Consider the following 24,466-nt stretch of genomic DNA (forward strand, 5'->3'; position numbering starts at 1 on the left):
AGTACATTTTAAACTTTGTGTGTACAATACTAGCTGGATGACTTAGTTAAAATGTAAGATAGAGAGTCTGCAGTTTGATACAGAATTTCATCAGTTTCTGAAAAGTGTAAGATGAACATTACTATAATGTAAGTAAAATTAAAGAAATTTATTGAACACTGTTATGTTTGTAGCTTTTGTGTCAGTTATGTTAAATTATTGTTTAGGTATTATATTCAGGAAAGATCAAGTGTTAAAACCAGTATGCAGGTGAGTTAAATTTGCCCAAGTAATGATAGGAAGGAATGTAGTGTTTAGTTTCATTTGTTGTGGTTCAACCAAGTAAAGAAACTCATAAACTAGTAGAAATTCCTTTGCGTCTTACGCACGGATATGGTGAATTTGTTATGAGCATATATAATCACAAATTATCTAATTTCTGCTCTTCACTTTACAGTACCCCACATCATCACTGTTGACATTACCATTATATCAGATTTTGTGTATGTATAGAATAAAATGTATAAATTTTTGTCTATCATTTTAATGTTGAATATTTTTCCAGTTGTCCTCTTGTCTCATACTTCATCAATTCTGTCTCATAGCTAATATTGTACCTCCATTTTCTCAATTTTATTGTTCCCCACTTCATTTGTTGTGTACTAGCAAAATAGTGTCATATCCATCATCTAATATACAGTACTTTTGATCTCTCCAGTTTTAAAGTTAATATTATTCAATAATGAACAATAATAAGTAACATTGCACGTGATTACTTTCTTATTTTTGTGGCTTTTAAGCATGTCTTGTAACTGTAAATATCATTCAACAGGGGGAACCAGATGAAACACAAGTGCTGTGTTTACTCACTTATGATAGTCCATTCCACAGAGAATATGTGTTCAAAAACTGTAATAATTTGTATGATCTAGATCATATTAAAGTACTATTGGATATTTTTAGGTAAGTAGTATCATGTATTGTATACAGGAGTACCGTCATGTATTGATGGTATACCAACAACCATATATAACCTATTTCCTGATATTTAGCATTTAGTCTATTTGGAAAACATTCAGATTAAGGAATCTTTGAATATGTAAAACATTTTTTTATTATTTTGTTATCCCACACTATTGCCTATGTTCCTACAGAAACATTTAATTAGGGTAAATGTACAAATTTATTTATTAACCATTTACTTGTCTGTAGAGGAACACTGAATATCTAAAAGATAATCTGTATTTTGTCTTTAAAATAACATGAATCAAGACATCATGTTTCATGTATACAACAATGACTGCTATAAGTGCACCATGTTGTCTACACTCTTGGTTTTCAAAAATTGAAGCTTGTGGAAATGTGTGGGACTGAATGATGATGTGGATATACATGTTACAAAATTTGCCAAATAGTATCAAAATTAAAAAATATAAAAAAGCTGCACACTTTAGTTCCTCACGAATTTTCCATACTGTCTGCATGAGAAGGAAAAGTGAATTTCTGTTTTCTCTTTTGAGGGATGGCATATAACACTGGGTGCTCTTCAGTTGAAAATAACAGTGGCAGTAATACTTTTGAGGGAATATAGAATAGTTGTAGGTAAACAACTAGAATTCTTTCAGATACAGATTTATTCACACTTAGCTCCTACACGGATACAAGTCCGTAGGCTAACTGCAGTTAGCGTCCAACATCCTGCCCAAAGCCCTCTCCTCAAAGACTTTACTGTTGGTAATGTACGTGCTTTGCTGTTGAAACTGATAATATAATTATTGGAACAGAACTTGGCATCATATGAAATGCATGAAATACTAGCATTAAAGGTCTCCAGCTGATTGATTGAAATTGATGTTTTAAATTTCTGACTACAATAGAAAGCTCCACGTGGATAGAAATCTACTTTAACTCCATTGTTTTACAAAACTCTGACACACACAATTACTCACCATATCTAACCCAACTACTTTCTTTACACCAGAGCATACATTCAATCAATTGTCCATTTATATTTATGTACTGTTTAGATTTCTTCATTTAGGAGAACGCTAAGGGATCAGAAATAAATCATTCTGTACATAAACAATAAGAGTCAGTAATTATTAATGAAATCTGCACAGTTCATGCAGAATCAGTCAGCATTTCTGTGTTATATATACTCGGTAGATATAAATACTAAATTTAAGATACTAAAATTGCCATAGCTATCTCTTGCTGAAAAAACAATTTCTTTAATTTAACTACACTGCTGCAGAAGCAAATCCTATAGTACAAAAGGGAGCTAAAGCATGTAATAAAATTGCAATGTTTCACTTCAAGTTACCTTCATGAGTGATACTTCCAAATACAAAATACACTGATCTAAAATTCTTGATTTATTTTTGTATGTTATTTTATATACATTATTTAGAGTGTCAACAATGGAAGGGAGAGTAGTACTCCTTCACCATGTGATTAAGGAGCCAAACAAACACAAACACACTCACACACGCACACACACACACACACACACACACACACACACACGGTTAACCTGGCATAAACTCAGACGGTTCAATGCGACTGGTATGAGTTGAGTGTTGTGGCCTCACTACTTCTTTCACAGTTATGAAGTATTTGTCAATCCATTCTGACATTGTTTGGGAGCAGTCAGGTGCTGCATTATCTTCTGAAATGTAAAGGTCACATTCTGAGTTGTGCAGGTAAACACAGGTTTGCACGTAATATGATTTTGTAATAGTATAATGTTCACCAGTAGGTGATAATGGTAGACATATGAAGGGAATCATTTGATGTAAAATAGCTTCCAAATCAGATTATCCCAACCACCTTCATCAGTGGTGAACCAATTGCTGAAAATATATATCACCTAACGTGGTTTTCAGTGTAATCATGTACTGCCACACCTGCATGTACCAGCCCAGTGAGAATTCTTTTCTTTTGCACAGTGGTTTGATAATACTTCATTATATTCATCATTTGCTGATGGACACCTCTGCAGCAAAAATATTGATCATCAAACTTGACTTTGTCAATTGCTGTACTCTCTAAATTGATGAACACAGCCTCCAACCCCCCGTAGCTGAGTGGTCAGTGCGACAGAATGTCAATCCTAAGGGCCCGGGTTCAATTCGCGTCTGAAATGGAGATTTTTCTCTGCTCAGGGACTGGGTGTTGTGTTGTCCTAATCATCATCATTTCATCCCCATCGACGCCCAAGTCGCCGAACTGGCATCAAGTCAAAAGACTTGCACCCGGAGAATGGTCTACCCAAAGGGAAATCCTAGTCACACGACATTTACATTTATGAACACAGCAAACACCTTTGGCACAGTCTTGTATGAAAAGGACAGAACCTGCGTGACCATAGAAGTGGAATATCCCACTTCTCAGCAACCTTCAGTTAGGGAGCACTCAAATGTGTTAATGGAAAATCCTGTCACTACTGTACTCAACCAACAGGTTAACAGCCTATTCATGTCAGTAGGCATACCAATCATAATACAGCAGATTTGTCCAGGTATGCTTCTAATCAATACACAGAACACCACAATTAATACTAGGCTACATAGCTATGTTCCCAAAAAATGTATTTTCACTTTGCCGTCTACTTTCGAATAGTAAACAGTTATGTTCTTAGATAATTAATCTACTGATGCCATTTTAGCTTATAATGCACCTACAGAATAAGAAATTTTATTCTTAGGATTTCACTTAGAGTGTGTGAAATTTTGCCTCAATAACAGTTTCATACAATAGAATATCATCTGATACATAAATTGTATATTGCTATATTGTGAGTTTTCTTCTATTATTGTGGTACAGTCTTGTAATGTTACTTTCTGCTCTATCTCTCTTATTGAGGTGAAACTACATCCTTACTGAAATTGAGGAGATGTTATTCCATTAATAGCATAAAGTTTCAGTTTATTAATCAGACTTATGTGAAGAATTCCTATTTCACTGGCAAGATTACAGAAAATGACATCAGAATAATTACCCTCATTTAAAATTGGCAAGGCTTAATTTGTGAGACCATGTTCATCTTCTTCTACAATAAATGCAAAACAGGAACCATACTGACAGACAATCATTGAGAAATTGGGCCAGTCTTCACAGCTCCCACTGACTACTGAAAGAAGTTACATAGATCTACAATTAGATATTATTTGGTGGCCTGCAGTTTTACAGATGAGTGACATGTGCGTATTTTAGTATTTAATGGGAAAATAATAGCATTCTATTATAGAATGTATGATTTATTTTGTAAACTGCCCATTCATTTTGTCTAACGAGGGGACCACATGGTGATTGAATTTTTGTAATTTTTTACATATGTGGCACATGAAGTTCAAAACTCTAATATAGCTCTCCCAAAGCAGTTAGTTGCAACTCTCAAAAAGTCTTAAGCAAACTGACTTTGAAGTTTTCCAACCATGTTTAATATGCTAAAATTAGTCATATGTTCTTGATGAGCTGTGTAGCTCTGTGGTCGAGTGCTTGCTAACTATGTGGGGAGCATGGGTTTGATTCCAGATGGAATCAAATTTTTAAACAAATGTACAAGTTCTGTGAGAGTTCCTTTAAAAATACAATAAAACAACTGGCAACCATTAGATTGACTCTCATTTTGCCCTTTTTTTTCATTTTATTCCAATCAGTTTGAATAACTATGTCATTTAAATATGAAGTGTATCAAACGCATGCTCATTCCACACCTAATTGTCATTTCATGACAATTAGACATCTTCTTATTTTTAATTATATAGTGCACCCAAAAATCCAGTTTTCATTGCAAACAAAATTTTTTAATTACCAATCTCTTATAAAAGAATATTAATCAATATCTTATAATTTATGAAATAATAAAAGATTGCTTTTTAGCTTTTTGTATTTTATGCTTCATGCAAATTTGCATACAACAGACACCTTTGTTTAAAACTGTGATTCTGGGGGGATTCGAATACAGCCTCCTGTACCACATCAGCACTCTACCATATAGCCACACCGTTTGTCAAAAGAACAGCACTTTAGTTTAGCATATTAAAAAAGGTCAGAGAACTATAAAGTCATTTTCTTAAGCAGTTTTGAGTGTTGTGTTGGACCACTTTGAGAAAGGTATTTTTGAGTTCTCAACTTTATGTACGATAAATACAAAAAATTACAAAAATCCAATTGCCATGATGTCCCCTTCTAAGATCTTTGTGATATTCTTTTTCCTAGGGGTGTTAGTTGGCACATGTGGACAGGCAAGACTCATTAGCTAGTAGCTTTTCAAAAGGTAATGACTTTTATCAATTATGTGACTTTTGATGTTAGATATTTTGTCAAATTATGTTTCATTTTGTGTTTTGTAATAATTTTGATAACTTTTCAGTTTCTGACACAAGACTCAGTCATTATAAAAGTAAACCAGGTGTTATACGCTGTTAAATTGCTTCTCAAAATGTTATCATCAGATATTTGCATGTCACAAATATAGTTGTAACAACATTTCATCAGAAAACTTTCTTTCCATTATTAACTCACGATAAAATAAACTAAACATTATAAATTTATATGAGAATAAATGTCAAAGATAATTTATTGATATTTATTTCTTCATCTAAAGGTGTTATAGGCCAGTGACAGAGCATGCTAATTTCTAGTGAAGACCCAATACACAGCAAAAAGTTTAGTTGTAGTCGATACACAACCTTATTCTGTATTAAAGTATCTGAAACATGGTAAAAAATGTTACAGTATCTGTTCCTGTGTTAATCTCTTTAAGTTTTTGTAGCTGTTTTCTTTGGCCCTTCTATTGTATTCACACAGTATGTATCACAACTACAGAACTGGTAGGTAGCCTCACACAGATTTACAGTTTGGTTGTGGTGAGGATGGAGGTGTCATTGTTTTTTTACTGACTCCCATCCCACTTTCTCCCATAAGTACAACTTGTTCCCATCATTACTTCTAACACACCACAGACACCTAGAATTTTAGTAACAATAACAATCAAATAATTAGCTTATGTCACCTCTCAGCACATTAATGTAATATAATCTCCTAGAAATTAAAATTCAGAAAATACGTAATATGAACTGCATTCATCTGAAAATTTGAGATATATGAGCATCATGTAGTTCATTCAAAAATTACAATAGATTAAATTGTTCACAACTTTTGCAGTGTCATAACTAACACAAAACAAAAATCAGAGTGCTCATTTATCACTAATCACTGTTCACTTTCTACAATGGTTGTGAACACAGTTTCCCAGCTATAGCTTTCTGATCATGTAAATGGGAGGAATACCATCTCTGCCCATCATTTCCACCAACATTCAACAAAACCAGGGGTTTTGTCCTGTTTTTCTTTCTCTTTTCTTTAATTCTTTTTCCTTTTTTTCTTGCCTCAGTCAGCTTACTATGGCTTGCTGGGTCTACTGTGTGTATCAACAATAGATGTAGCTGTGTAGGGCTTCTTGTTGACAGCAGATGTGATCAACTTCAGAATGTGCACCCTTATGTCCTAAAATGTTTTCTGTAACTGAACAGGCCATGAGATCATCCACATGAAGTAACAACTGAGAAGTATCCAGTGTTCAAGATTGCTTTTTTGTAATTTTCTAGAATCTTTGTCATTTTAGAGATTTGAAATTTTGTTGCTACTTTATTCTTCAAAAGTTAGAAATAGATATATGTAGGTAGGAATATAAATGCTTTTAGTAAAATCTTGTTTTGGTGTGTGTGTGTGTGTGTGGGGGGGGGGGGGGGGTCACGATCACACATTGAGTGTATTATTTCAGTTAATCGAAGTTACTGTAGTGTTGGGGGGGGGGGGGGGGGGGGGGGTTTGATGCAGAGTGGTTAATGGTTATAAAACAGTCTACTGTTTTTAATGTACACTCAGATATGTTCCATTACAATAACTTCATATTTTTAGAACATACATCTTCTAATTACTACATATCTCTTCATGTAATTTAAAGACTAAACAAAAGCTCCTACAAATTTGATTGAGTAGAGAACTGTGACAGTTTTGCAAGGGCTCTGTAAAAGCATGCATTATTTTTCAAGATAATGGAAATATGTGAAACAATCTAGTTTCCCCTTTTTAAATACCTGCTACAGGTTTTTCTTGACTAATATGTCTCATTATTTTGAGGATGGGTTTTCCAAAGAAGATTGTGATATATCTGTAACTGTTAGTTTGCATTTTGCTATCGGTTTCAGAAATTATTTTTGTTATTTAATGGTAAACCAGAGATCATAAATATAATACTTTCATACATGAAATATAGACACCTTATTTATATGTCAGTTTTATTAATCCTGCTTACCCAAGAATTGCAAGATAAATTAGATAGTCTGTTACAGTAGTTTCTCAGACTAAGCTACGGATTTTAGAGTGAGCACTTATTTTAACAATTCCTTTTTAATTCTAACAAAATCAGAGCATATTTAGTTATACAGTAAGGAACAGAGTGTATTTAACCCACAAATTGGAAAATCTGAGTTGGAGCAAGTGCCCTGTAGAATGAACAACATGCTTACTGTTTACAGTAGAACATAAAGTTAAAAATAATGTAACTATTCCAGATGTAAGCATTACAACAAGTGATGGAAAACACAAGATGTATTCACTGCAGGCCAACCATCACACATATAAAAATTAATAATGTGTCATGACACACCCTGAGGTATTCATTTCTACTCAGTTATGCACAAGTTTCTTATAGATTTCACACATTCACATCTGCAACTACAGTTTTAGTTGTTGTTGGAAATTGAAAACATATTTTTTGCATCTACACTTACCATGGTATGGTATGAGCAATACTACGTACAACAAATTTTTTTCTGACTCCTAGCCACTGCTGCATACCATCATGGCAGAGAGTAGTATTGTGGGTTGAATACCATTAAGATGATATAACACTAGTGAAATATAATAAACTTGAACTACAGTTTAAATCACTTGACTTATGAGCAAAGTTTTGTAGTCTTCCATTTTCTTGTGATGGTAGATAATTTAAAATATCTTTTAATAAAGAATATGGGAGACATAGGTTCCTTAAAATCACATCATTTCTACTCTGATGTTGTGTGAGTCAGGTTAATGCTTAGATAATTCATGAATAATTGTAAATTAATCCATATGCAAAGGCCTATAACTGATTAAAGGTCTATGGAAATCCTTCAGGTTTTCTAGCCATTTCTGTTACATTATCATTTCCCAAGCTTTCAACATCTCTGTGAGACAGTTGTTTCAGATAGTTCTCTTGCAAACAGGATGCTCAGAACTGTTTGTCTGAAGGTACAGACTGATTTGGGTTTTGCCTGTAAATAGTTTTCATCATGCTGTCCTGAAGAAAACTATTCTAAACACAATAGCACATATATCTAAGATGACTTCTCATAATCACCCTCTCCTGTCTACTCTGTCTTATTTAACACATTAGTTCAGGAACAACAGTATATTAGATAACTGTGGCACTTGCTCCATGAGAGTGGTTATACTATCACTAACAGTAGGTGACCCTGTGCCTGTCATTTTTGCACACTTTACCACTATCTTATGTTTATACTGAAAATATTAAAATAAAACATAGCAACATATTCCAAACAAGAAAAAATTGCTTACAGTATATGAAATTAGATATAGCTACTGCTTTTGCCTGATCATCACCCAGCAACTCTCAGTACACTTGTGTGCTGTGTGACCATACAGTCCACAAGCAAAACAAGGTATAGGTATAAACTTAGTGCATGGTTCACCATGGCCTTTAAAATTATAAATAGTACATCCCACTGGTTCCAAATATGTTTGTTTATGTTTTCCTCTGAATTCTGATAAATCAGCAGGTTCCATAGGTTTCATAAAAGATACTTCAGACAAGCATGCTAGTCACCATGACTAAACTCAGCCATATCACAACCAAAGTAAGAAAAAATGTCGTTTGTGCTCACTGTATTGCGGTTACTGTTGTGAGGTGCAGACCTCTGCCTCAAAATGCCAGGTATTGGAATCAAACACTTCCACTGCCAAACTTCTGATGACAGCTTGATGCTGTGCACACTCCTGCAGCAGTTTACAGAGGGGCAGAGTGGAGACACATCTGCATGAAGTCAGGATAGCGACTGGGAACCTGTGAAGCATCTTCAATGCCAATAAAACGTTATTAGAGTTCACTCATTTTTTCACTGTGTTGCTCTCCCACACTAGCCTAAGCTGTTGCTCATTCAGCTGTGTGGTAGATTCTAGTTGACATCTGTACATTCAGTTCTTCTCTGTATGTTGAGAAGAAGATGTCAGTGTACTTGGCACTGCAGTGGGTGGTCGGTGAGCAGGCATAAACATTACCCTGCACAAAGTGGTCTTGCACTGGCTGCAGGAGCATCCTTGGTGACACTCAAATTCTATGATGACCCTTTATGACTCATTAGAGAGGATCCTGGTGTTGGTAGTCCTGTAGTCAGTCAATCTTCTTCCTATTAGCCTGGTAGATTTCAGCACCTGAAGATGGTTGAGTGTTGAGCTGGAGTGTGGACCGCAGGGGTCCATGCTGTTGGCATCTACACTAAAGTTCAGTGCTGCAGCACTCTGTCTTGAGGTGTTGTTGAAAGACAATCAATTTTGTCCGTCAGTAGATGGTACACAGAGAGCAGTGTGAAATTCATCAGGTGAAAACCATCACTTTGAGTACATTGTGGGCTAGATCATAGACTGCCTGGGCATCTAGGACATACATTCAATACGGCATTGTAATCATAGATTTAACTGCTATTACTGTGGATGTCATTAATCCAAATGATCAGCTGATGAGAACTGGAAAATTGGAGTATTTAAAGGGAGGTAACTTGAGGCTCTGACATGAGTACATATGCAATTCTTATTCTGCCACATTCACATAACAGATTGTTAACTGATGTATCAGGTCCTGACTACATGTCCTTGCACCATGTCTAATGAGCTAAGAAATATGCTTGTCTCACTTCCCTTGGTTTTGTGTCACAGTCTTCTTTCTGCTGAATGTGTATTCTTACTTGGCAGATGGTGTTGTAATGTGTCAAAGGCCTGATCCACTTGTGACATACCAACACACTACTGCTTCAGTCTCTGTCTCTGGCTTAACTGGATACTTCCTGTGGTAATGTGAATTAATTTTAATAAAAATGTGTGTTTTCCTATCCACTACTATTCTCTGCTTTAACAATATGCACAGCTGTGCTGACCACATGCGACATGCAACAACTGAGACAGATAATTTAGCAGTGGGGTTACAATGGCTATATAAGGGCTAGCACCTATTCTTGGAAAAGGTAAGAATTTTGTACTAGATAACAACTTTTTGGGCTTCATTTGTAAAAGATGAGGCTAAAAATGTATCATCACACAATAATTTCAAGTAAGATCAGGAGTGAGCACTTTATAGGTAAGCAAAGACTGTTCCTGTTGCTGCTTTAAAAGACTTCAGGAATAATTAAAGGCATATGTTGACAAGGATTTGCTGTAGAGTGCTGTTTTAATATTTCCAGCAAATTTAACTACTCATACAAAAAGTAATGTTACATTATACAGTCATATATCAGTAACAATCAATGCACATATAAGATTTCATTTCTGTTTATATCAAGACCACTAAGATACTGCGGCCTTTCATTATGCCCGTCCTGCTTTCCCATTTGTCTATCCAAATGGTTGACTTTTCCCCACCTCACGACTGCCCCCCTTCCCCAATTAAGAATGTTGGAACATTGAGATCCATAACACATATTAGGTGTAATATTCCTTACTGTGCTTTATAAATGTACACAATGTAAATACAGGATTGAGCAAGATGTTACTAACAAAAAGAAAGACTAATGCTTGTGATATTACTGTTGCAGCAGTTTCGAGACATTTTAACTTGTTTTTCAAACTGTAAGCATTATCAAGCAATCAATGTTATAGTTTTATATAGATGAACATGTCTGGAATACCAGTGTCTGTTCCACATTATTCCTCTGACTCCATCTTCAGGTTTCCACTTTTCAACACATTTACTGCTTTGACTGCTGAATTTGATGGCTCCATAGCAAATAAGATGTAAGTGAAATTCATCATCTGTCAATAATGGAAGTAGAAATATGTTTGTTAAGAAATATGTTCATAGAAATTTGGGGAAATAAACAAAGCAGACAAGGAATCAGAAAGTAATGCAACTTTTAGTTTCCTTTGAGCCTCTCACCATGGTGTTTAGGGAAAGAGTCAATTGTGTCTGATGGGTGAGGGTATATGACATTGTTTATGGTGAAGATTCTGTTGCATGGGGAACTGATCTGGTGCTACTGGATGGGATCATTGATAGCTGTTATCCTCTCTTACTTTTCTCTCATCATCACCAAGCTCACAAACAGTACACTAAAATTCTGCATGCACTCGTCTCATGAATGAAAGTACCAGTTATGGTCACTGAGTTGTTACCTCATAGATTAAGAATGGCTCTCAGTATCTAGTACACCTCACATAACTAGGTCATGTAACCCTGATGCATCTCAGTATATAAGACTGTGTGTCAATGCCTGGTTTCATACACTGCCAAGAGGAGCCCCATCATAAAGTGTACATTCTTTATGAATTACTGTACCCCAATTTTTAACATTTTTCTTTGTCTTGATATGAGAGCAGAAGTCACCTGAAACAATTTATTTTAGCTGATAATGGGAAAAGCATTGTGTGACCTTGTGTTTTGTGTGGATTCCTGTCTAAGCTTTTATGATTGGTTTTTAGTGTGTTTGCAGAGTCACTGGGTCATCATGTGTTTAGTTCAGCAAACAACCTTCTTTCTGTGCTATATTGGTATGCTATATTAGTAGATATTTCTTAGTCGAAATAAATTATGTTTGTTAAGTGTGTATCTATAGTGGTAGAAAAATATTCACTTGATTTCCTCATTTTTATACAGACATATTTATACAGACATATTTCCTCATATTTATACAGACATATTTATACAGACACTGTATGTACCTGTGTTTCCTATTATTTATGTGGACGCTGTGGGGAAACTAGCCTATCTTTATCAAGTGTGTGCATTTATGATTATGTAGTACTGTAAAGGTCTAGTTATTGTAATTATTAACATAATATTCTCCAGTTATACTAGTAAATGTATGGTAAATTTTTGTACCCTTGCTCCAGAATAACTCAAAATTGCAGGGCATACACTTCTACAAGATCCTACCGTGAAGTTCTGAATAACTGTGACCTCATTGAAGACGGACAATTAAAAGTTTTGCCATCTGAGGAAATTTTTGCTTGTGTGGATGGGGTGTGGAACTTGAATTATGTTGAGGTACTACATGTATAGAATCTGATGACTACTATCCATTTCAGGAACATTATAACAATAATTTAATCAGCTATAATCCCTTTTTCAGAGACCACTTGGTACATTTATGCTGACAAATATTCGAGCTGTTTGGTTTGCTTATGAAAATGAAACAAACAATTTATCTGTGCCATTTCTATGTGTTGAGAAGGTAAGTATGTCATGTACAGTTTTTATAACAGCATAATAAAAAAGTTTCTTTTAACTGTAAGTCTTTCCAGTAAATGATTTGTTAATAATCAGGCAGTTTTTATTGGCTCAAGGGTACTGTACATATTTATACTCATTTTGTGGTTGTATAAACCTTACAGCAAATACTAATTTAGACATTTAAATTTTCATAATAATAAATGTTGCTCAGAAGGAAGAAGATACTGTATCAAGGAGCATATTGTGATGCTTCCCTCAGGGTTTGGTACTTAGGTAACTAATGATGTTGGAATACACAAATGACTCATCAATGACATTAAAAGACTTAATGTAAACTGTATTGTTTGCTCCTAATATGAGGTTTTAGATGAAGAGCCATAAGTCATATAGTCCAGATATAGCCAAGATGATGGTGAAAGTGATATATAAATTAGAGGAAGTAAGATTAAATTTGAATTTTCTGTTGCTGACAGTTCTGTTAGAGATGAAGTACTAGTTCAAACTGGGAAATCATTGGGGAAGAATACATATGTGTTGTATTGAAGTGCCTGTGTTATTCCAAGTTATGAAGTGGCGAGACATTTCATGTATTCCATGAATACAGATGTGTCTTTTTCAAAGGCATCAGCTTGTCATTTGCCATAAGCAGTTTGGGGAACCAAGGGAAACCCACTTCTGAATGGTGAGATGTTGAATTAAACTGATGCTCCCCCCCCCCCCCCTGCCCACACACACACACACACACACACACACACACACACACACACACACACACACACACCCAAATACAAGTGCAGTGTCTTACCACTGCATGGTATCATTTGGTATTTATAAATGAGCTAATGAGAAACACTTATCTCTTGCAGTTAGTGCAGTGTCTGGTTTTGATCATGTCTGTATAGTTTGATGCAAATGTACTTCATACTTGCAGACATATCTGAAGAAACAGACACTGCTGATGATATACAGTCATACCAAATTATTAAATGTATGAACAGATTTTGAATATTATATTACATCAGCTATATGGTTTACTACAGACACATGAAATTTGTGCCGGACGGGGACTTCAACATGGATTTCCTGCTTATCATGAATGGTAACCTTAATGATTTTGGCTATCTGCACATGCCTCCTGGACTCATCTAAACTTCCATATCTCATAGTGTCCAATTCCACAGTGCTCACACATGGTTTGTTAAATTCCCATGGAAATTAAGTGAACAGTAAGGATTCTTAGTTCTGTCAATAAGTAAACATAGTTTATATATAAAAACAAAGATGAGGTGACTTACCGAACGAAAGCGCTGGCAGGTCGATAGACACACAAACAAACACAAAACATACACACAAAATTCAAGCTTTCGCAACAAACTGTTGCCTCATCAGGAAAGAGGGAAGGAGAGGGAAAGACGAAAGGAAGTGGGTTTTAAGGGTGAGGGTAAGGAGTCATTCCAATCCCGGGAGTGGACAGACTTACCTTAGGGGGAAAAAAGGACAGGTATACACTCGCACACACACACATATCCATCCACACATACAGACACAAGCAGGCAACAGTTTGTTGCGAAAGCTTGAATTTTGTGTGTATGTTTTGTGTTTGTTTGTGTGTCTATCGACCTGCCAGCGCTTTCATTCGCTAAGTCACCTCATCTTTGTTTTTATATATAATTTTTCCCACGTGGAATGTTTCCCTCTATTATATTAGTAAACATAGTTTGTTATTGTACATTTGGATAGTGTACTGTAGTTAATATATAATAAATTTTTGGACTAAGAGGAAGAGAAAGTGCTAAATTAATTCTAATATATTCATTCACTTTGTAAGTTATACAAATATTTTCCACATAATCGCCTTAGTCTTACCCAAGTTTCAGTGCGAGTCCTGCACTCACTCAAAAGAGCCTTTAATGACTTGCTCACATATATAAATAAACATTTGAAATCCCTTAAATAAAGAAGAAAATTAAAAGGTCATGCCACACAATACTACTGTAGTGATCAGCATATACCTTTTTATTTCTGTGACTGCAGGTATTTATTTTTGAGAGGAAGAAAAATTATATAGTAGCTTCTGTCTACATTCTTTGAGTCCATACATATCAGACATGAAGCTAAATCAATCATTTATGGGAAAATGGCATTTGTTTCATACTCTCCTAATAGAGAAATGGAAATAATATGGGCTGAGGGGATGAGGAACATTTTTTTACATTGGTTTTCACCATACCTGAAGAAGGTAGGGTGTCTAATTGATAACCACAGCAATTGTTCACAATGAAACTGCTTTTTGTGCATGAGGAGTAAACTCTACATATCTATCACAAGTATCAATTTCAAGACCTACTACTTTTCATTTTGGATGATACCAGAACTAGGAGTGAAAATGTTATAGTGTTGTTTTGTAATTCCTATTTTCCTGCCACTATCTGTGCATGCCTCCTGGACCCATCCAAACTTCCATATCTCATAGTGTCCATTTCCACAGTGCTCACACATGGTTTGTTTAATTCCCATGGAAATTAAGTGAGCAGTTAGTTTGGAATCGCTCTTCACTAAAGAAGTAGGTATTCACTGCAAAGACACACATCTTAAGGTAGGAGTCAGCTTTAGAACGTCTTACAGATGGCTCTTCGGGTTTGAATGTATCAAGAGGAAAATTCTCTAAAGAAAACTATGAAATTTTTCTGGGTAGAATTGCTGGCAGGTATATATTTTGTACAGGTCACATATTGAGTTCTGCAGAAGGACACAAACAGGATGATTGTTTATAAACTAGTAATATACTGCAGAGATAGACTCCTAACTGGAAATGGAGGAAAAAAGTTCCAGACATATTTTCACAGAACTTTTGCTTGTTGCTGCAGAAAGAGACAGGAAGTCCTTATCAGTGCTCATTAATAAGAGGAAGTTATTTTTCTTTAATTATTGCTTATCAGCAAAGAAATCTCCATAAGAATAACATTGGCAGAAATGAATTATTCTGCAACAACATATTTTCATAGAACTTTTCTTCCTCCATTTCCAGTCAGGAATCCATCCCTGCAGTTTGTCAGTTTTATTAATATTCACTCTTTTATAAAAGTAGAAGTACACAACACTATCCACTGTTAGTTCCTTCCTTATGAAGGAGAGGGATAAGTTGTTGATGGTGGAAAAAAGACAGAATTTTCAGTACTACCTAGAATGAGGATGATGTTAGGCAACCACTTTGTAATATTGGCAACAGCTTTCCAATATATTTATTCACCTATGAAGACGTTTATTATGTACAAGGACTAACTATTTGAAAATAACTCTAACAATTATAAATACAGTGCTAGAAGAACAGATTACTGACACTGTCCTTCATTGAGCCTAACTATGGCACAGAAAAGAGTGAAATTTCAGCCATAAATATCTCTGTTCACTGACCCAATAATATCATGAAGATAACAAACAATAAAAGTGTTTCAAACACAAACTGAAGTCCTACTCACTTGAGGACATTACCTGCTCCTGCCAACCAAGGACAACATTCTGTGACATCCTGTACCTATGACTGGAGTCTGTCTCTACATGCAAAAGGGAATTACCATTCCTAGCGTAGATAGCTGTTCATACCACAAAAAAATCTGCATTACAAGTGACTGGAAAGCATGGACTGTTAATTAATGGTGTCACATTATGTTCAATGATTAATTGCATTTATGCACTACTGTGAATGATCATCATCAGTGAGTATTTCAGTTACAATGTGAGAAGCTCCATTTTTCCAATTTCTTGGAGGGGTACAGTAGTGTTACTCTTCATCTCATAGCGTGGGGAGCTATGTGGTTGGCTTCAGGTCATGGATGACAGAGATTGAGGGAAATCTTAGCGCCACAACAGTGCATCATGGACATCCTGCATCATATGTTACTTTTGATGTGACAGTATTGTGCTATTTTTCAAGAGGGCAGTGCTCATCCACACATTGTATGCATCTTCATAAACTATCTGCACAATGTTGAGGTACTGCATGGCCAGTGAGATTGAAGATCTTTCCCCAGTCAAATATGTGTTCAGCTTTGTCCCAGTTCCCGTATCCAGGATACCAATGATCAGTTACAAAAGCTGTGGGCCATCTTGCTTGGGGAGAGAATACAACAGCGTTATTGCACCCTTCCCAACGGAATCGAGGTATACATTCAGGCCAGAGTAGGTGCAATTTTATAGTGATAAGTGTGTTCATAATGCCAAGTTTTTTGTGAATTTGACTCAGTTCTTTGATCAGTGTAATAACATCACATAATCTCTCAACCCATGAAGTCACATTTTGTTTCCTCTTTCCATTTTGGGTGCTCCACATGTTTTTTGAGGCCTTTTATGCTTTTCACTGAGAAAGTGTATCATATGTGTAAACTAACTGACATGTCCCAAATCATAACAATAGATCATGGCTTAACTGATGGATCATGGCCTTAATCAATTCAAAGTTCATTGCTACAAAATTACCCCATTGAAGTGTTGAAGTGCATGCTGTTAAAATATTTTAGAAGGAAAAGCCTTCTTGCTAACAGGAGACTATCGAACATTCAAAGTGTGTAACTGATGTGTATAAAAAGAAAAAAAAGATGTAGCTAGTATTTGATATTAGTGAGAAACACAAATATTCCTCCTCCATACTTGATTTTTATTTTAGATTTTACCTGACTTTTGTGTCTTGTGCTACTATGCCCTAGTAGTGTCACCTGAACTAGCTCACCAGCCTTTAAATATAGGAATGTAGTTTAAGCAGAATGAACCAAAGGTTACATGTTCTGTCAACACTGTTATATCATAGCTTACTATAACTGAAGCTCTTGTCCCCATCATCATCATCAGTGTTCTGCCAAAAGGCTGGTTTTCACATGGTAGTTCTCCAGGCTGTCCTGTCTTCTGTCATCATCTTCAGGTCTGCATAATTTCCGCTTCCCTTTATGTCATCTATCATCTTGTATCTCTTTCTTCCTCTCAGTCTTCTCCCACAAACCAATCCTTCCAAAGCATCGACTAGCAAGCACTCCCTTCTCAATAAATGTCCCAACCAGTTCTTTTTCCTTTCTCTTACAACCTTCAGCAGACATCTTTTCTCACGAACCCTTTCCAATACTACTTCATTAGTCACTCTTTCCATCCAGCTTATTCTCTCCATTCTCCTCCACATCTCAAATGCTTCTAATCTTTTTTCATCCTCTTTTCTCAGTGTCCATGTTTCTGCCCCATTTAGTGCCACACTCCCGACAAAACATTTGCCAAGCCTTTTCCTTACACTTTTATCTAATTTGCCACATAAGAGTCTCCTCTTTCTGTTGAATTCCTCCTTTGCTATGGCAATTCGTGTTTTCACCTCCTGGTGACATCTCAAATCTTCAGTTATTGTGCTTCCAAGACATTTAAACGCACTTACTTGGTTGATGGCAGATTGTCCTATTTTAATATTGGAGAGTCTGCGTCTTGTACTGATGACAATACTCTTTGTTTTTGATGTGTCTATTTGCATCCCATATTCCACACAAGCTTCATTCAGATCTTTCAGTATGTTATTCACTGTCCACTCACTTTCTGCCACTAATACCCTGTCATCAGCAAATCTTATACATTCTATTCTCTTTCCACCAATACATATTCCTCTTTTCCCATCTAAACCTAGTCAAAAACCTTGTCTAACACCTCTTCCAATGCTGCTCCCTTCTGACATTTCTTTTCCAACCCTTATCATTACTTTCTGGTGTAAATATAGATTCTGTATCAGTTGTCTCTCTTTCTAATCTATTCCTTTCCTCTTCAAAATATCCATCAGCTTGTTCCACTGAACTCTGCCAATTTCCCCCAGGCCAATAGCATCTCTTGTTCCTTTTCCTCTTGTAAATCCAAACTACTCCTCTGCAATCCCTCTATGCAGCTTGCCAGATAGCCTTCTAATCCACACTCTCAGAAAGACTTTAGCTGCATGAGACATTAGACTGATGGTCCTATGCTCTTCACATTTTTTATTGTTTCTCTTCTTCTCTACTGGTATCATAACTGTTGCAAGGAAATCCTCAGTCCATTCCCCTTTGTCATATATCTCATTACAGAGGAAGACTATTTCTTTTCTTACCTTGTTTCCCAGACTCTTCAGCAGTTCTGCTGGCAAATCATCAATTCCATATGACTTAATGTTCTTGATCTCCTACAGCACCTTTTCTACTTCTGTTTCAAAGATGGTGAATCCCTATCCATCTTCCGGCACATATTGCTCCTCTTCAACCTTAATTTTGCTTTATATTTCATCCCCCTTATACAGACATTCAATATATTCTAGCCATCTATTCAAAACCTCCTGTGGTTCTTCTGCTTGAGTACCATCAGATCTTTGTATTTCCATGTTTTTCCTCTTTATTTTACATTCAAAAACTATCTCACTACCCAGTCTATACATCATTTCATACTTTCCCTCTTTCTCCCTTTACTCTTATTTTGTCGCATTTCTGTTTCACCCATTTTTCCCTTGCTTCTTCAGTTTCTACATTTTTCCACTTTCTTCACTCTTCCATCTTTTCCAACATGTTTTCTGTTATCCATGCTTTCCTGGTACTTTGGGATGCTCTAATTCCTAGTACTTCTTTGGCACAGTCCATGACTCCTTCCCTGATTTTTATCCATTTGTCATTAACACTTTCATCAACACTACCACTGTCCCATTTTTCCATAAATTTGTTTTCCAAATCTGATGCCCTATCTACCTCTTTGAGTCTTTCTATGTTTAGTCTTTCTTTTGCTTTACCTTTACAGACTTTTTTCAACTTCACTTGTATTTCTCTCACTACTAGGTTGTGGTCTGAATTTATATCCATTCCTGAATAAGCTTTGGCATTCTTAAAACAGTTCCTAAACCTTTTTTGTATCAGGATGTAGTCCAACTGATATCTTTCCCTATTCAAACTTGATATGCATGTGAAATGTCTCCTTTTATGTTCTTCAAGTAATGTGTTACCCACTGCTAATGAATTTTCTTTACAGAAACTAATTAGTCGTTCACATCTCTCATTTCTTATTCCTAATCCAAATTTTCCTACTGTATCTTCATCTCTTCCATCACCTACCACTGTATTCTAGTCCCCCATGATGAAAATGCTGGCATAAGGTAGAATTTTCCAAATTTTTAGGTGTGTCCATTGATGAGAGGTTAAACTGAAAGCAACACATTGATGGTCTGCTGAAACGTCTGAGTTCAGCTACATATGCTAGTAGGGTTATTGCAAATTTTGGTGATAAGAATCTCAGTAAATTAGCTTACTATGCCTACTTTCATTCACTGCTTTCATATGGCATCATATTCTGGGGTAATTCATCGTTGAGTAGAAAAGTATTCATTGCTCAAAAACGTGTAATCAGAATAATTGCTGGAGCCCACCCATGGTCATCCTGCAGACATCTATTTAAGGATCTAGGGATCCCCACAGTAAAGTCATAGTATATATATTCACTTATAAAATTTGTTGTTAATAATCCAACCCAGTTCAAACGTAATAGCAGTGTGCATAGCTATAACAGCAGGAGAAAGGATGATCTTCACTATACAGGGTTAAATCTGACTTTTGCACAGATAGGGGTAAATTATGCTGCCACAAAAGTCTTTGGTCACCTACCAAACAGCATCAAAAGCCTGACAGATAGCCAACTAACATTTAAAAATAAATTAAAAGATTTTCTAGATGACAACTCCTTCTACTCATTGGCAGAATTTTTAGATATAAATTAAGGAAAAAAAAACTTAAACATTAGTGTATCGCAATATTTTGTGTTATGTAATATCTTGTACAGACATCTTTTATTAACCTGACACGTTCCACATCATTTCAAAGTGTCGTGTACATGATCTATGGAACAAGTATTAGTCTAATCTAATTTATTTTCTTCTTCAATGAGTTCTTGTATTTTCCCATAATATTCTTCAACTTCCTTATATCTATGCTGGCTTCTTGGCATATATAACTGTGTAAATAAAATATTTTTATCTACCCTTTAGTCGTATCAGCATCAGTCTTCCATCAATATATTGTACCTTCTTTCCCTTATTTTTCAGCTTTTGCTCTATCAATATTCCTACTCTGTTTTCACCACTCGATTTCCCCTGAGTAAAGGAGCTTATAATCTGCACTTTCTATCTCCCCATTCTCTCCCCATCTCATTTCACACAAACCGAGGGCATCTAATTTGTTCCTTCTCATCTCCTGCTTTGCATTCTCTAGCTTTCCTGCTTGCAGTAGTGTCCTCACATTCCATGTTCCAGTCCTTATCTTTCCTTCCTTCACTGTCCTTTTCTTCCTTTACTCTCAATTTGTTGCCCTCCCAGAGGTCAAAATGAGGGGAAGTTTTAACTCCGGAATCTTTCACATGGAGAGACATACCATGTACTGCTTGGGAATGTACTGTGGTAGATTCCCATTACTTTCTACATGATCTTGTCTCCAATAAGCCATTTACACTCTGCATTACAATGTTCTTTTCAGTGTTCCTGTCTTCCTGTGAAATTTTCATAAGTTCGTTTATATCAACACAGATTATTTCCATTATGAAGCAATGTGTTTTTACAGTCTCCTATTATTGAGGAATTTCCCAAAGTTTAGCGCATTGGGTGTACTGGCTCTTTTTGTTTCTATCTGTACCCCTTTTGCAGAGTAGCTCTGAAGCACTGTACTGTGATCATTTTGTAGGAAAGATGTTATTAATTAAACAAACAATGTTTTCTGCATTGTTTCACAAATTGTATTATTAATGTCACTGCACCAACTAGATTTCGGTCTATATACCCATTTTCAAGTACATTACTGATTCCCAAAGGTGATAATGCACAGATAAACATGATGATAAGGCAAAGATAGTTGTGTCAACTTCTTAAGTTATCAATCCATAGCTTAATGTTACATTACTTCAATGACTATTTGTAACACATTAAATATGGAATTACACAATTCAGCAATTACACTAATGAGATGGGACTAAAGTTATGCATCACCCAAGAACTTTTTATCTACTGAAGGACTGAGGCCCGAACTTTTGCTTCTATCCTGGAGTTATGGTCTCATCTAAAAGTGATGAATAATTAAATTGGGTTTGCTTGTTTAGTAATAGGTATGTGGATGTACAAACCTATCTTTTAAATTAGATTGTATCATAAAGAGCCAACAGCTGATTCAATTAAAATGATTAAGAAGATGTTATTGCTACAAAATGGACTATTCAAACTGCTGGGAGTGTCCATGTGGGAATTTTAGAAGAAATTGTATGTGGAAGTATGGGAACAGTAGTTTGTTGAGTCAGTGGTGTACCCATCCAAGCAAGAATAGTACAATTGTGGTATAAATGTACATATATAGATGTATATATATTGACTACAGAGTATTTCAGCCTGTAATCTCAGCGGTATACAGTTTATGATGAGGTTTGAATATTTTTGTTATAGAGGCCCTGCATGTTCAACAATGGAGTTCTTACTGCTACTTCACTGTGGTATTGTAAGATCATAGAGGTTGGTTATTGGTGCTCAGGCAAGTATGCTATTTACCTGAGCCTTCTGATTTTTGCCGCTTTCTGTTGCCATTGCAGTGAGACTGTTCAAGATTGAGTGATGTAAAGTATTTGATGGAACAAATGAAATTGAAAATAGATCTCATAAACATCACACCATTTCATCTGACTGTAATTTTCCATCAGTTATTGCATTAAATAAAAATACTATATACATCCGCAGCTCATGGTCTTGCGGTAACATTCTCCCTTCCTGGGCACGGGGTCCTGGGTTCAATTCCCAGCTGGGTAAGGCATTTTTCCTGCCTCAAGATGACTGGGTGATGTTGTCTCATCTTCATCATCATTCATCCCCATTATGGTCAGAGGAAGGAAATGGCAAACCACCTCCACTAGGATCTTTCCTAGTATAGTGGTGAAGGTCTCCCGCATCGTCCCCTATGCTCCTCGGATTATGGGACCTCATCATCATATTACAATGTAGATATTAATGTTGTGAAATAAGTTAATCGAAATAGCTGCTTTCAAGATCCAGGTGAATGAGTTGATGAAGAGGATTTGGATATTTGAAGGTTTGCGTTTGGAAGACTTGTTGTGATACACTTAGACAAACATGGAAATAGCTATGAGGATAATTATGACAGTATCAGTGTCTGCAACATCTTGTGAACACAGTTTCAGCAAATAAAAGATAACAAACAACTTAAGGTTGAATATGGCTGAAATGAGACTGTCAAATTTATTACACATTTGTTAAATTTGACTTCTGTGTTGTAATCAATAACGTTGCTTTGCTCAAACTAAGAAAATGCAAAGTCAAATAATAATAAAATAGTTTCTATAGAGTATTATTTATTAGCCTTTTTTGTTTGGAATTAATCATTTATGTATTATAAATAATTTATGAGGTGCAAACAATAACTCTTCGTTATTATACACCATACAAAAATCAGTGTACAGTAGCTGCCATAAACAATCTGATATAGATTATGTCTTACTTTCATTTTTTTAATGTACCTGTACCTATTAAAATAGTGATACAATGACAGTTTGTTTAAGTCATGTTTTATAATAATGCTTTTCTATTAAACCTGTATAAAGATTAACAAACTCACTGACTTCTCATAGAAAAAACTGCAGAAAGATAGTTTCCTCAAGGGGCACATGCTGGACTCAGGGGGTATGGGGAGAGGGGGGCTTTGGCAGGTAGGTTTGGCATTAACCACTACCATCACTGTTTGGGCGCTATATTCTAAAACCAGATAGGACCATATAAAGTGTCTACGAATGGTTCTTCAAGAAGTCCATATGCAGCATAGTGTGAGAGCACATATTGAGCTCTTTATGAATGAAAACAGGGTGGGTCTTTGTGGATGGGTGCTGCGGATGACCAGAAACCAACCAGAATTACAGTTCTTGGTCTGCTGTATTAAGATGGCAGGATCTTGAGGTTGGTAGCCTCATTGTTGACCAAAGAACTCTGAAGAAAGTGTAGTAGTCTCCCTGTACACAAACTATGCTGCCTATGTACCAATACCATGTTTGAACGCTGCATGTAAGCCAAGCAATATGAAGGGTAAGGCCAACAACCAAGAAGAACCATGATGTAGCCCACTATACTGTTACCCTGCATGTGGCAACTCACAGTACGATGATATAGGAAACCAGATAAATCCACCAGCTTACAAAACAAGGTGCATTCAGACTGGGGGGCCTCTTGGCCATTGTAATATTTCTCAGGCAGCCAAACTGTGAGATCCACATGGCGAGAAAGGTTTCTAAGGCTATTTCTGTTGAAATGTCCATGATGGATACTGCTTTCACTCAGCAGGTTGACCTATCACTTAATGAAAAAAATATACTTTAGTCTTTTACAGGGGTGAGAGATCTGATGAGGTTGATCTGAAAAACATTGTATAGGCTTGCCGAAGGAAACAATTGTTTGATTTATACTGCGTCCCACTTTAGCAGATAGGCAAGCCAAACAAGTCTTTACCAACAACCTAGTCACACCTCACATCTGGCCACTCAAATCTGTCAGTACTCATGTATTTAGTGCCTTTGGCTCCAGGATGAGCAAGTCCGTGGATGGCATTGAGACTCATTTCCTAAAATACGTCAGAACTGAAGGGTGTGAACGCTTTTGAGAGTTATCACACTACACGAGGAAATTGGCAATAGTACAAATGTGGTTGCTGGTGTTATGCAGTGTCCCAGGGAAGGGCAGAGGCAGCTGTTTCGTTATTTCCATGGTTACCCAGTTACTGACATCACATTTCAACATCTGAAATTAAGGTTAAGCTACCCGGAGGGTTGTGGCACATATGTTAACTTGGCTATGTAACACATCATTGTCCACAATAACGTGTGTTTTCTTCCTTCAAGGTTGCTACTCTCCCAAGTAATTCACTAACAGCATTCACAATGGTAAAAAAAAAAATACCAATGACACATCTATGCTGA

At 36.0% G+C, this 24,466-nt stretch overlaps 1 protein-coding gene across 1 annotated transcript in view; it reads left to right on the forward strand.

Annotated features, from left to right (window-relative positions):
* LOC124722505 (Bardet-Biedl syndrome 5 protein homolog) overlaps nt 1-24,466 on the forward strand; it is a 43,343-nt gene that overhangs the window by 11,653 nt on the left and 7,224 nt on the right. Inside the window, exons 4-6 of the mRNA XM_047247659.1 lie at nt 812-942; nt 12,166-12,301; nt 12,387-12,488. Of these exons, the coding sequence (XP_047103615.1) occupies nt 812-942; nt 12,166-12,301; nt 12,387-12,488 (369 nt within the window). The remainder of the gene's footprint in view (nt 1-811; nt 943-12,165; nt 12,302-12,386; nt 12,489-24,466) is intronic.

The sequence above is a fragment of the Schistocerca piceifrons genome, chromosome X (genome assembly GCF_021461385.2).
Source record: "Schistocerca piceifrons isolate TAMUIC-IGC-003096 chromosome X, iqSchPice1.1, whole genome shotgun sequence".
Lineage (NCBI taxonomy): Eukaryota > Metazoa > Arthropoda > Insecta > Orthoptera > Acrididae > Schistocerca > Schistocerca piceifrons.